At 44.2% G+C, this 14,736-nt stretch overlaps 1 protein-coding gene across 1 annotated transcript; it reads right to left on the bottom strand.

The window, feature by feature from the left end:
* Window positions 1–2,604: 2,604 nt before the first annotated feature.
* On the bottom strand, window positions 2,605–11,902 carry LOC139549217 (coatomer subunit delta-like). The gene is made up of 10 exons (XM_071359439.1): window positions 11,679–11,902; window positions 10,235–10,498; window positions 9,767–9,946; window positions 9,450–9,655; window positions 8,226–8,387; window positions 7,888–8,053; window positions 7,479–7,626; window positions 7,245–7,353; window positions 6,407–6,611; window positions 2,605–4,291 (listed from the first exon to the last, which is right to left on the bottom strand). The coding sequence occupies exons 1-10, from the start codon at window positions 11,679–11,681 to the stop codon at window positions 4,202–4,204; spliced, it is 1,533 nt and encodes a 510-aa protein (XP_071215540.1). The 5' UTR covers window positions 11,682–11,902; the 3' UTR covers window positions 2,605–4,201.
* Window positions 11,903–14,736: the final 2,834 nt, after the last annotated feature.

Raw genomic sequence — 14,736 nt, forward strand, 5'->3', positions numbered from 1 at the left:
CCTGGAATGAGTAAATTTAGAGAACACCAGTTAGTGGGATAATGTCCTGGAGATAAAAATGTAGAGAAAATGAAGGGGAGATTGACTAGCAGAGACTGACGTTAGGTAACATAGTAGAATAAGCACCAGATACCTGCATGTGTCACATTGTTCTCCTCCTTAATTGTAGTCATTTACATTTGGACTGCGGCTCACTGCTAATAACGGGACGTAACTGCAGTGTGTGAGGCTGAATTCATTTGCAAAATGAAGGACATTTTCTGGCTGGTCGATAGAATGTCCTTACAAAAGACACATTTAGGTGGATTGCTACATTGAAATAGTCTAATCTGCAGTCATGCAGACCTATATAGCGAGAAATATAGAGAGAGAAGAATAAAGTGATAGAGCGTGAAAGTGCGAGAGAGCGGGAGAGGAAGAGAGGGTGATAAGAAGCTGGCGGGAGCGAGAGAAAGAGTGAGGGATAGATAGTGTGAACGTGTTAGAGGGAGGTAAAGCGAGAGGGAGTGTGTCTTCTTTTTGTGTTTAATTAAGAGGTAAAAGCCAGGTCATGGCAGGATAGATTTTCTTTTAGCAGCATCGCAGATATTGAGATGAGCGTGATGCAAGACTTGGCTCTTATACAATCACACAGAGTATCTGTTCATGTGCACGGGTGCGCTTCACACCACTACAACGTGGTAGCTACGGGACCAAAACAGTGGAGAAGTTTAGCCTCGCCCTTCTACATTCCTTTTTTTGAATTTTACCCCCTTTTTCATGGTATCCAATTGTTAGTAGTTACTATCTTGTCTCATCGCTACAACTCCCATACGGGCTCGGGAGAGACGAAGGTCGAAAGCCATGCGTCCTCCGAAACACAACCCAACCAAGCCGCACTGCTTCTTAACACAGCTGGCATCCAACCCGGAAGCCAGCCGCACCAATGTGTCGGAGGAAACACCGTGCACCTGGCGACCTTGGTTAGCGCGCACTGCGCCCGGCCCGCCACAGGAGTCGCTGGTGCGCGATGAGACAAGGATATCCCTACCGGCCTAACCCGGACGACGCTAGGCCACGGCTGCGACAGAGCCTGGACGCGAACCCAGAGTCTCTGGTGGCACAGCTAGCCCTTCTACATTCCTAGTTGTTGAGGAAATTGACCTACTACGTCATCTCGCTGAGTCTACCTTTTAACCTAACCTATGACCTGACCCATCACATTATGCATCATTGCCCCACAGTGGCAAGAGGTGACATCCCAAAAAACGAACTATACAACACATAAATGTCTCCTAGCCTCCCACAGACTACTTCCTGTCCCTAACACAAAACCGAAGTAATATAAAAAATATATAAATATTTTTATAAAACTTACTCAAAGAAGTGGGGATTCCTTAAAGTGTTGGTTGTCATTCAACGAAAGACGACTAGTTTACGTGCACAATTTTTTACTTGAGAAATACTGCACCAAACATCTTAGATGTAAAATTGCACAACTAACACCTCCCTGGTATAACCATAAAAATGACAGATTTCTTGATTTATCTTAGATTCATTCATACTATTTTGTACTATACTGGCTGTTGTTGATACAGCATCTCAAGTGGGACAAACAGCAATATCACAGTTCTATTTTTTTTCTTGTTTTTCTAGCAAAGGTCTTTTTAAGGGAGTATGCGATTCAGAGGTCTGCTAGGAGCAAACTGAACCTAGTACGCGGGCGCCTTTATGGTCATGTATAAAACAAGGGTTAGTTGACAAAGTCACAAACGATGCACACTCTTCAATGGGGCAGAAGTTTGTGTGTTGTGATTAATTCTGAATGGCCAGATGGCTAGCAAGAAACTTCCATGTGGGGTATCGTAGATGGCTCATTTCAGCTAGTTTTATCTTGTTCTTGATACCCTGTTGTTTTGACTGATGTCACATCTATGCTAATATGGCAAAAAAAAATGCTAGCTGGCTAACCAAGAACTGTAATGATGTATTTGAGACAAGTGCTCATTGTTCAACTGTATATTTGGAGACTAAATCTAGTTTACATGTCAACAATCTAAGGGTGCGTTCGTAAATTCACCCTGGCTATCTATGCCGATTTCAGATCGCTCTTGTCTGAGTGTGCCAGAGCGCAGAATAACTGATGAATTTACGAACGCTCAACACCCATCGAATATGGCTGGTGTCAGTCAGTAAACACCTGCAAAAAAGCTTAAATTGTTGCCAGCAGCACAGTTAGTCACCAACCCTCTGGATAACATGAAAACAGCATAACCAGCTCTGCTAGGCCAAGTACAATGGTTCTCTCATTTATGTCTGGAAGTAACTAGCTAGCTAACTTTAGCCCATTAGCTTGGGTGCTTGACTGCCATTGGTAGGTCAGAACGCTCGGATCAACCCTACTCCCCAACCAGTGTCCAGTGTGCGCTCTAACACTGAGTGAAACGCTCTTAATTTACAAACGTCCAGAGCGAATTTACGAATGCACCCTAAGCCAACCCGGTCTATTTTGCCACATAGTTGCGCACGTCAACCAACCTGTCTATAACGTCATCGAAATGTATTAATGAACATTGAAACTACCCCCCCAAAAATTATACAAAAATAAAACAAATGACCACAAAATTGAATAATACACTTTAATCAAATATCTTTTTCATCAAATGTTATACTGGAATGTTATGATTCCCTTTCTTTACAGTTAAATGTCCCATCTAGCCATCTTCAAAACCCATTATCCAACCAACCACATTGAAATTCCAGGAATACAAACAAAACATAAAAACAAAAATGAAACCACTACATGTTGTTCTTATGATGAAGTGGACTTTAAAGGAGAGCATTCGCCCATCATGGGAGTAAATGACTGACTGGAGTCATGAGAGGGAGGTGGTGTCACTGGCAGCAGAATCACCCTTGCAATAGGACCAAAGCATTCCTTCTATTGATGTTGGTTTGATGACTGAAGGCAGAAGACAGAACTGATATGGACCACAGTATACTGATCGGATCTCCCTTTTTAACAACAGAAGTTTGTAAATAGTATTGAGCTTTTAAAGAACTCCTATAGCCACAAATGCAGTGGTTAGCCTTGTGAATTGGCTGTTTTCATGGTTTGTCTTTGTCTGGTTTTCAATAACTATGCCTATGTTGGGAAGAGATGAACTTGAGATGAGTAGAATTTTGAAAAGGGGGAAAGAAAATGCCAAAAACCATTTACAGTGCTGATGTTTACTGCATTTCTTGGTATGTTTACAGAACACAAAAGGACAAGTTAAAACGCAATGAGAGAACAGGTTAATGTCAACTGCTAGAGGACTAGCTGGACAGATCTACGCAACCATATTGGATGCTTACTCTTTTCAATCTTAAGTGTCTTAATACCACAGTCAACACCTGAAGCTACATATTGAGATCAACCAATCTAATAATAAAAAATTAAAAACTGCCTTTAGTGGGTAAACAGGCGGCATTAAAATTGGTTTCTGGTGAACCTGTAGTTATGATTAAAAAACAAACATGAAAGACCACTTGAGTAGTCCTGCTTTCTTAAATCTGGTCCAATGTTTAATGTTCAATGTATAAAAGACTAAATGGCTCTGCTAGAGGATGCATGATTCTTTGGGGTTGGGGATGACTAATTTCTCAACCTCAAAAGTAGGGCGATGAACCAGCTGAATACTGACCAGCTCCTCAGCCACCAGGGTCATGTTCATTAGGCACCAAACGGAAGAAAACTGACTGAATCAGGGAGGGACTACCTGGACTTGTAGAATTAGAAAGGCTCACTTTAGTTTTCCGCAAACGAGAAAGGATACGTTCTTGTTGCAAAACGGTGGGATTTTTTCTCTCCCTGTCGTGCGTCCTAACGAACACGTCCCTGATGCTTGTTTGTAGCTAGTACCGTCCCCCCCACCACCACCACTTAATCAAGAGCACCACCCATCTCCCTCCTCTGCTGCCAATTTAGTCATGGTTTGACTTCCCGCCTCTCCTCGGGCAGACAACAGCATGTTTCACTGCCTGTTAAATTTAATTATATATATATATATACACACACACAGTAGATTTTTCTCTCCCATACAAACATAAATACACCAATACTGCGCTCCGCCGCCAGAGGGGCTTTTGAAGAGTTGAGTCCTGTTGATGTGTAGTCTCAAATGTTACACAGGCGGGCAAGTATTTATTTTGTCTTCTCCGGAGCTTTGACGTAGATTTTTTACAGGATCTCGTATTTGTCGACGAGGAACGAAGTTTCTAAAGAGAATTTTACTGGTGCGTCTCCTTCTACGTGAGTCACTTTGGCAACCTGAGGGAATAGGAGAAAAAGGCAATGTGATGAATGAAATTTTAGGACCACTATTGTTTTCACTATATATTTTACCTCTTGGGGATGTTATTCGAAAACATAATGTTAACTTTCACTGCTATGCGGATGACACACAGCTGTACATTTCAATGAAACATGGCGAAGCCCCAAAATTGCCCTCGCTAGAAGCCTGTGTTTCAGACATAAGGAAGTGGATGGCTGAAAACGTTCTACTTTTAAACTCGGACAAAACAGAGATGCTTGTTCTAGGTCCCAAGAAACAAAGAGATCTTCTGTTAAATCTGACAATTAATCTTGATGGTTGTAAAGTCGTCTCAAATAAAACTGTGAAGGACCTCGGCGTTACTCTTGACCCTGATCTCTCTTTTGACGAACATATCAAGACTGTTTCAAGGACAGCTTTTTTCCATCTACGTAACATTGCAAAAATCAGAAACTTTCTGTCCAAAAATGCAGAAAAATTAATCCATGCATTTGTTACTTCTAGGTTAGACTACTGCAATGCTCTACTTTCCGGCTACCCGGATAAAGCACTAAATAAACTTCAGTTAGTGCTAAATACGGCTGCTAGAATCCTGACTAGAACCAAGAATTTTGATCATATTACTCCAGTGCTAGCTTCCCTACACTGGCTTCCTGTTAAGGCAAGGGCTGATTTCAAGGTTTTACTGTTAACCTATAAAGCGTTACATGGGCTTGCTCCTACCTATCTTTCCGAGTTGGTCCTGCCGTACATACCTACACGTACGCTACGGTCACAAGACGCAGGCCTCCTAATTGTCCCTAGAATTTCTAAGCAAACAGCTGGAGGCAGGGCTTTCTCCTATAGATCTCCATTTTTATGGAACGGTCAGCCTACCCATGTGAGAGACGCAGACTCGGTCTCAACCTTTAAGTCTTTACTGAAGACTTATCTCTTCAGTAGGTCATATGATTGAGTGTAGTCTGGCCCAGGAGTGTGAAGGTGAACGGAAAGGCTCTGGAGCAACGAACTGCCCTTGCTGTCTCTGCCTGGCCGGTACCCCTCTCTCCACTGGGATTCTCTGCCTCTAACCCTATTACAGGGGCTGAGTCACTGGCTTACTGGTGCTCTTTCATGCCGTCCCTAGGAGGGGTGCGTCACTTGAGTGGGTTGAGTTACTGACGTGATCTTCCTGTCTGGGTTGGCGCCCCCCCTTGGTTTGTGCTGTGGTGGAGATCTTTGTGGGCTATACTCGGCCTTGTAAGTTGGTGGTTGAAGATATCCCTCTAGTGGTGCGGGGGCTGTGCTTTGGCAAAGTGGGTGGGGTTATATCCTTCCTGTTTGGCCCTGTCCGGGGGTATCATCGGATGGGGCCACAGTGTCTCCTGACCCCTCCTGTCTCAGCCTCCAGTATTTATGCTGCAGTAGTTTGTGTCGGGGGGCTAGGGTCAGTTGGTTATATCTGGAGTACTTCTCCTGTCTTATCCAGTGTCCTGTGTGAATTTAAGTATGCTCTCTCTAATTCTCTCCTTCTCTCTCTCGGAGGACCTGAGCCCTAGGACCATACGTCAGGACTACCGGGCATGATGACTCCTTGCTGTCCCCAGTCCACCTGGCCTTGCTGCTATTCCAGTTTCAACTGTTCTGCCTGCGGTTATGGAACCCCTACCTGTCCCAGACCTGCTGTTTTCAACTCTTAATGATCGGCTATGAAAAGCCAACTGACATTTATTCCTGATTACTATTTGACCATGCTTGTCACTTATGAACATTTTGAACATCTTGGCCATGTTCTGTTATAATCTCCACCCGGCACAGAAGCCAGAAGAGGACTGGCCACCCCTCATAGCCTGGTTCCTCTCTAGGTTTCTTCCTAGGTTTTGGCCTTTCTAGGGAGTTTTTCCTAGCCACCGTGCTTCTACACCTGCATTGCTTGCTGTTTGGGGTTTTAGGCTGGGTTTCTGTACAGCACTTCGAGATATTAGCTGATGTACGAAGGGCTATATAAAATAAACTTGATTTGATTTGAAATGCAGGGATAGCAATGTCAGCAAGAGCATTGTGTTCCATCAATGACTGTAGGCCTAAATGTGCATAGTTAGTAAGCGTCAATGTAAAAAGGGGGAACTTGCCTGTATGTCGCAGTAATTGCGTATGGATACGAAGGACACGTTGACAGGGAAGAAGTCGTTGGGTTGCCCGGCGATACTGAACTCCAGGCTGCCGCTTTTGTTTTTGGCATCTATGACGGGTAGGCTCCACTCTAGAACATTCCGTCTGCTGTCGTGCTTATACTCCCCATCCACATCTCCTACCACAGGTGCCCCAACTCCAGACCTACAACCAGGAAATACACCCATGTACTGTGAACAACGCAACCATCAACTTTGGGCTGTCTCTTTTGAGCTGTCTCTAACTCAATGATCGGCTATGAAAAGCCAACTGACATTTACACCTGAGGTGCTGACCTGTTGCACCCTCTACAACCACTGTGATTATTATTATCTGACCCTGCTGGTCATCTATGAACATTTGAACATCATAGCCATGTTCTGTTATAATCTCCACCCGGGAACAGCCAGAAGAGGACTGGCCACCCCTCAAGAGCCTGATTCCTCTCTAGGTTTCGGCCTTTCTAGGGAGTTTTTCCTAGCCACCGTGCTTCTACACCTGCATTGCTTGCCGTTTGGGGTTTTAGGCTGGGTTTCTGTACAGCACTTTGACATCGGCTGATGTAAAAAGGGCTTTATAAATACATGTGATTGATTGGTTTACCGGACACAAATGAAGCATAGTCTTAGACTAAAGAACACCTCAATGGAGGAACTATATTGCACATGCTTCTTAGTCCAGGGCTAGGCTTAAATCTGTCTCTGGGAAACCAAACAATAGAGAACCCAGCAGGGTTGTTATACAGTCGCAACACAATACAATAAAATACAATTAACATTTTATCACCCATGTACTCACGGTATAGGGATAGCAATAACTACATCGTTGAGTTCAAGGCTCTCCTCCTGCAGTTCATATTCAATGTTCACGTCGCAGCCAGTAGCACTCTCTGAAGGCCAGCAGTTTACTACAGACAAAACAAAGGTGCGATGACATTTAAAAATGTACTATAGTTAGCATAAAATAAATCATACTACAATAACTGCAGATCACAGATGGTGCCGGCAGGATGACAGGTTGAATGAGACTCACTGGTTAGAGGTATGAGGGCCTCATCTGTGCTTTGGAGTCTCCACTTCAGCACCCCCACATCGTTGTTGAGGGGGAAAGACTTCTCGGGGTTCTTCAGACCAATCACAGAGTCTGAAGTGAAGAGCTTCTTATCCACATTGGGATGTGTCTAAATACCAGGGGAGATGCAATCAATTTCAACACAGTGGACAAACATTATATATCTGATATGGGATGAATTGTTAAATAAATCTAATACATTGGGCCGTGTTCAGTAGGAGCACACAGGGAGAAACATTTTAAAATGGAATGGTGCTGGGGTTACTAGTCAAATAAGAACACTGGATTTTTCACAACCTTGTAACCTAATGAACACAACCCATGAGCCTTTACAAAAGGTCATGGGTCAGTCTGGATTGGAACAACTCACCTGCAGTTGTACTCCCTTCTTGTCGTAGTTGTTGACCATCAGGCGGATGCGGCCGACCTTGTCGTCGGTCACTCTCAGGGTGATCATGCCCAGGAGCTCCATGTTCTGTAGACCTCCGTCACGTCCACAGGTCAGACTGATCTTCTCCTCAACTCTCATGTGGACACTGAGGGAAAACATACATACACAGGTGTCATTAAGGTTAAGATTGAGGTTTTATCGTCACACACGGGAATTATGTCAATAGTAAAGCGCAGACATTGATTGCAAGATAAAGACCGATGCACAGCCTTGGCTTACTATCAAAAATGAACATTTGAAGAACAGGAACAATGTACCTCTCCACATTAACTGGTGGCGGTAGGACATTGGATGCAAGCGAAGGCATTTTCCCTGTGTTGGACATGATGGTTTCCCCCTCCCCCCTGAGCTTGTCCACAAAGTTGTCCACCTCTTTCCCCCTGGCGCCCAGCTTGAGGGCTTTGCTGGATCCGGTTGGCCTGTGGGAAACACATGATTGTCAGTACCAGCCTCTATCTGTGGCCCAGAGTTTTTCCTGGTCAGGTCACGTTCAGGGTGGGAAATTAACACCCGCCAAATGCGGGTAGAAGGGCAATAACGTATTTCACCGGCCACGTTGACGGATGGTTACACACAGCATTTGGTAACAGTTTTTTTCAATCCAAAGCCAAAATGTAGAAGGTCGAATTCACGAAAGGCTACTAAAGTGTGACTTTATTCTCATGTTTGTCTAGTTACATAGTTTTGTTCACATGCTAGGTTGTTTTCAATATTAGTTTGAGTTTGCTGCAACTGTCTGCTGCTAGTGCAGAGATTCTCAATCATCCCTGACAAACAGAGTGCCGTTGCCATAGTAATGGCCCACCCCTTAAAGGGGCAGCTGAACATTTGTCTCACCGAATGAATCAAATATTTCAGGTTACATTGTTTGAGCATGGAACACTCCAAAATCATTTTCATAAACTTTTAGTCACTCATAATTTAAATTGTGCTCCTCAATTTATTTATGTTCTCATAAATATACGTACTCCTTGTAAAAAAATGACACTGTTAAGAGGCCTGAACTAATAATAATAATAATAAATAAGTCGTATTACTTAGCATTTTGTACAGGGCAGGCACTTTGTTGATTCTTAAAATGTTTAATTGTAGAACTGTTTATCTGTTTTACTATTCTAACTAAAGGATTGATTTGAACATATATTGGATAAAAGACTTGGGTCACAAAAATGAAATTGAATGGAGCAATATACCACATTACTTCTTTCTAGTAATACATTTCTTGTTTTAGAAACATTACAAAGCATACTCATCCGTCATGTGATTTTTGGTGTAATTATGCCCAAAAAATATTTGGTCTGGTAAAAAAAGAAACTGAGTGGCTAGTAGATTCTCATCTACCTGCCAGTGGCTGTTGGACCAAAACCAAAAAGTTAATTTCCAACCCTGGTCATGTTATCAGGAAAAACTCTGGGGCCTATCTGCCAAACACAATTATACACACAATCAAATTCAACACCTAAATTCCATAATTTGCGTACCTGACTGAGACGGGAGCCATCTTGGGTTTCTCGGGTTCGATGATGGTGTCTGTGATGATCGACCCCGAGGACATGCTGCTCATCCCGGCGCTGCCAAACCCGCCGAAAGCCGGCACCTTCTTCCCAGAGCGCTCGGCATCTCGCCTGATCTGCTGCAGCTCTTTGGCCTTTCGCCGCATCTCTGCCTTGGCCTCTCGCTCCTGGGTCTGTGGGGCCGAGCAGAGGAGGAGGAACGTTCAAATCATGGCTACTATAAGCTAAAGCCACACACAAACGCCCTCTGGATGTTATGGGCACTTTAGCTACAAGTGTCTCACCTCTCTGACTGCCCGGAACACCTTCTCCTCATGAGAGTCCATCTCGGTGAAGGTGCGGATCTGGGCCAGGTTGACATTCTCCCTGTAGCCCAGGGCCACGATCTCATCGAAGGCGAATATCAGGTCGAAACAGTGGTCTGAGATCTCCCCTTCCTCCAGCACACGGCAGTACTCCGGGATCTGAAAAGAGAAAAAACACAATTGAACTCTTCAATATCAAACCAACAGTAATACGTTTATAGTGGGATATGATCCCATTTGAAGTTATTGGTGGGATGGATGAATTCTGAACTCGTAAGCAGCAGTGGGCTGTTATAGCATTGGGTAAACCCCTGTGCTGCTCCCAGCCTGTCGTGTGTGTGTGTGTGTGTGTGTGTGTGTGGGTCCTAAGTACTATGACCGCAAAATGAACAATTTCCATTGTCTCTGTGTAATGGATAAATAAAGATGTATTGGATCGGATCATACCACGCGCGAGAAGAGCCGTAGTGTCTCCAGGTCTTCCAGGATGTTGCTGTTCTTGGTGGTGACCAGCACCATGTAGAGCTTCTCCAACGGCTGGTAGACGTAGCGCACGCTCTCCGTCTCCACAAACGTGTGCTGCTTGCCCATGCCCATGAGCTTGGGGAAGGCGGCCAGAAGGCCCTCGACACGCGTTCGGGTCATCTCCACAAACTGCCGTGACACGATTGCTTTGCCTGCCTTGGTGCACACCGCCGCTGCCAAAAGCACCTGCAGGGAGGATAGAGAGAATCGCAAACATACGTTCATAAGTGGGATGTCTTCATTAATGATGACAGAGTGATAGACAGGGTCACCATAAGTGGTACAAATCTGTTGGCCAAGCAAGGTAGTTATGTGCCAATTTACTCAGATTCCGACACTACCAATACTTTTGTTTACACTGAACTGACTGGGTTCAGAAACCAATCATGGTTACATTAAGACACCGTGGAGCCGGCACGAGATATGGGTCGGAAAACGTGGGGTTAGGATATGTCACTGCTCTGGCTCCTAGCTAGCATGAGGACAAAAGGACAGTTGTCAGGGAAAAATTGCAGTATTTAAAATTTCTCAATGTATCAGTGTGGAAAGGTAGAATTTGGAGTACAGTGGCATATTCCATCCCTACATTGAGGTACGTTTTCCAACCAATATCTCACGCCAGCTCCATGGTGTCATAATGTAACCATGATTGTGTTCTGACCCCAAGTGCAGCTCAGTGTAAACATGTATAAAGATTGGGTCGGGAATATGCTGGCTACAATTTACTACAGGTGACAAAATAAAGTATTTTTCAGTCACTTACCATCCCAGAATATCAGGACCAAGGCAACGCATTGATCCAAGCGACTTCATTTACTAGATTACCGAGTGCAAATCAATGACAATGTCATACAGCCACGATCCATTGGTTGACATTTATTGATAACTAGCTAGCTAGTTAACTAGCCTAGCAAGGCCAAGTATTTAACGTTACCAGCAAACATAACTTAGCACAGTTAACAGACAGCCAACAGTAGCAGACAACCTGTACAATGCAAAGATCTATCTAGATTGTTAAATTGTAGCTAGCTACCTAGTTAGCTGGGTAAACGTACTTAACGTTAGTTAGCCAGCTAGCGTTAGCTAACACTAAGAACTAGCTGATATTTGTAGTACGTTAGCTAGTTAACGTTAACTTAACTACATAATGTCGTTACATTAAATAGTTGTTAAATAATAGTAGCATTAACGTTATATAGTTAACTTAGCTAATAAAGTTGACTGGCTTTGTGGTTGTCTGGCAAGTGAAGTTTGATTTGCTTTTCATTTAATTGTGCCAAGGGGCTAACGTTAGCACGCTAATGTTTGTTATGATCAAACTAAAGCAGAAAGGAGATAAAGCCTTGACATGTGACACTGTGCTCACCATTTTTAGTTTCTCTTTAGGAAAACGATCTTCAATCCCCGATGGTGTTTGCTCAGTCGAGTTCCAGTATATCGAAAGCGCCTTTAGAAAGAAAATATAGTTGAATAGCTAGTTAAGCTGTGTGTTGCTATTGCTTCAATATGGCAGCCGGGCAGAGCCACGTCTCCAACCAGATGAGTTGCTTCCTTGATAAACCACTAGCCCGTCAAAAGTTGCGCGCTGTGTGCTTGAACCATAGAGATAGATAGAGGACTCTTCTTTGAGATTTAGTTGACGGATCGCATCCAACTTTTAGGCGCATACACTGCCACCTACTGTACTGATGTGTGAGGCCATTCACGGCCTACCTACATTAATTAAATTATTTGATGTGGCAATACAAATTTGGGGGAAAGGAAAATTGCCCTACCAACTATTAGCACTATCTAAAAAACACCAACCCATTTCACTATTTAACCATATCTAGTCTTACTCCAGACCAATAGTCTGAGAGGACATAACACTACCACTCAACATCCCCTGCAGCTGTTCTGCAGCTGTAAATCCTTGTAATCCCAAGTACTTCTCTGCCACCACAACCTCGATTTTCTGTGACTTTCAATCGATGTCTGCAGTACAATTGACAACCATCGCTATAAAATGCCAAAAAGCCCACCTTAATGAAGCACATATTATTCCCATTGCTCTCTCTTTTGGTCTCTGCCTACTCACAGGGATGCTCTCAGGATCCCCCACCCTGTACCCATCTTCCTCTACGACTCTATTCACTGTTTCGGCATACAACACTTTCTGTAGTACTCTAACCATGGCAACTTCAATCTGCCTTTCTCTCACAGGACACCACTGATCTCCAGCCCCATGGGCACCCACAACTAACACACATAACTTTCTCCACCAATACCACACATTCCTTCGTCTCATGCTCGCCGGCACACTTCTCACACCTAGGCATCTCCCTCCTACACACTGCTGCAACATGCCCATAAACTGTATCAAACTGTATCAAAAACTCAGCATGACAGACAATGTCTTCTCCGCTTCCCCATGCTCTCCACTGGATCTATATCTCACCAAATGGCGGGCGTCACAGACATCGGGAATCTTCAATTTCAATTGATCCTCCTCAACACTTAATGTAACCCTCATTATCACTCCTTTCAACAGCATCCTCCTCTGAAGAGCAAATCAAGTCAAATGTTTGTCCCTAACTCCGTTTTCTGAGGCGCCCACTCCCTCTGGGCGGACGAAACACAATAAATCATCACGAGTCCACTCCAAGTTACCTTCACCAACCACTTCTCCACCCAACCTGACACCACATATGGATCAGCCAAAATGCAAGGATCCATTCTCTCTATAAATCTCACTCCCACTGGACCAGAATCAACCTTATCATCCTCGGGACGAAGCCAGAACTCCGCGGTTCTCACCGCAGATACTTTATCCTCTCTCTTGACAGGTTCCATCTCTGAACTACTGGAGCACATATCCCTTTTTTTTGCACTTGACGCCAACCTCCCACACCACACCACTTCCCTCTACACTTAACTCCTTAAAGCAGTCATCACTGCACCTGCCACCACAGTTAATTCAGCCATGCCTTTCTAAAGTCTTCGAAAGCCAAGTTAATAAGCAGATCACTGACCATTTCGATTCCCACCGTACCTTCTCCGCTGTGCAATCCGGTTTCCGAGCTGGTCACGGGTGCACCTCAGCCACGCTCAAGGTACTAAACGATATCATAAACGCCATCGATAAAAGATTGTACTGTGCAGCCGTCTTCATCGACCTGGCCAAGGCTTTCGACTCTGTCAATCACCGTATTCTTATCGGCAGACTCAACAGCCTTGGTTTCTCAAATGACTGCCTCGCCTGGTTCACCAACTACTTCTCAGATAGAGTGCAGTGTGTCAAATCGGAGGGGCTGTTGTCCGGACCTCTGGCAGTCTCTATGGGGCTACCACAGGGTTCAATTCTCGGGCCGACTCTTTTCTCTGTATATATATCAACGATGTTGCTCTTGCTGCGGGTGATTCCCTGATCCACCTCTACGCAGACGACACCATTCTGTATACATCTGGCCCTTCTTTGGACACTGTGTTAACAAACCTCCAAACGAGCTTCAATGCCATACAACACACCTTCTGTGGCTTCCAACTGCTCTTAAACGCTAGTAAAACTAAATGCATACTTTTCAACCGTTTGCTGCCCGCACCTGCCCGCCCGACTAGCATCACTACTCTGGACGGTTCTGACCTAGAATATGTGGGCAACTACAAATACCTAGGTGTTTGGCTAGACTGTAAACTCTCCTTCCAGACTCACTCTTTTGCACACCAGTATCTCTACTTGCACATCATCATCTGCTAAATTGTAATTCTTCACTACTATGGCCTATTTATTGCCTTTTGCACACACTAGATATAGACTTTATTTTTTTCCCTACTGTGTCATTGTCTTGTTTATTGTGTTATTGGCTTGTTTATTGTTTATTCCTTGTGTAACTGTGTTGTTGTCTGTGTCACACTGCTTTGCTTTATCTTGGTCATGTCGCAGTTGTAAATGAGAACTTGTTCTCAACTAACCTACCTGGTTAAATAAAGGTGAAATAAAAAATAATAAAAATAATAATAATTAAACATCTCCAATCCATAATTAAATCTAGAATCGGCTTCCTATTCGCAACAAAGCCTCATTCACTCACGCCGCCAAACATACCCTAGTAAAACTGACTATCCCACGATCCTCGACTTCGGCGATGTCATTTACGAAATAGCCTCCAACACTCTACTCAGCAAACTGGATGCAGTCTATCACAGTGCCATCCGTTTTGTCACCAAAGCCCCATATACCACCCACCACTGCGACCTGTATGCTCTAATCGGCTGGCCCTCGCTACATATTCGTCGCCAGACCCACTGGCTCCAGGTCATTTATAAGTCTTTGCTAGGTAAAGCTCCGCCTTATCTCAGCTCACTGGTCACGATAACAACACCCACCCGTAGCACGCGCTCCAGCAGGTATATCTCACTGGTCATCCCCAAAGCCAACACCTCTT

Source organism: Salvelinus alpinus, chromosome 22 (genome assembly GCF_045679555.1).
Source record: "Salvelinus alpinus chromosome 22, SLU_Salpinus.1, whole genome shotgun sequence".
Lineage (NCBI taxonomy): Eukaryota > Metazoa > Chordata > Actinopteri > Salmoniformes > Salmonidae > Salvelinus > Salvelinus alpinus.

Bases quoted from the DNA above. Each gene is read 5' to 3' on its own strand.
- LOC139549217 (XM_071359439.1), bottom strand. The intron at 8,388-9,449 runs GTACGCAAATTA...TGTTTCCCACAG, and splicing joins ATGGCTCCCGTCTCAGTCAG to GCCAACCGGATCCAGCAAAG. The intron at 8,054-8,225 runs GTACATTGTTCC...GTTTTCCCTCAG, and splicing joins CCACCAGTTAATGTGGAGAG to TGTCCACATGAGAGTTGAGG.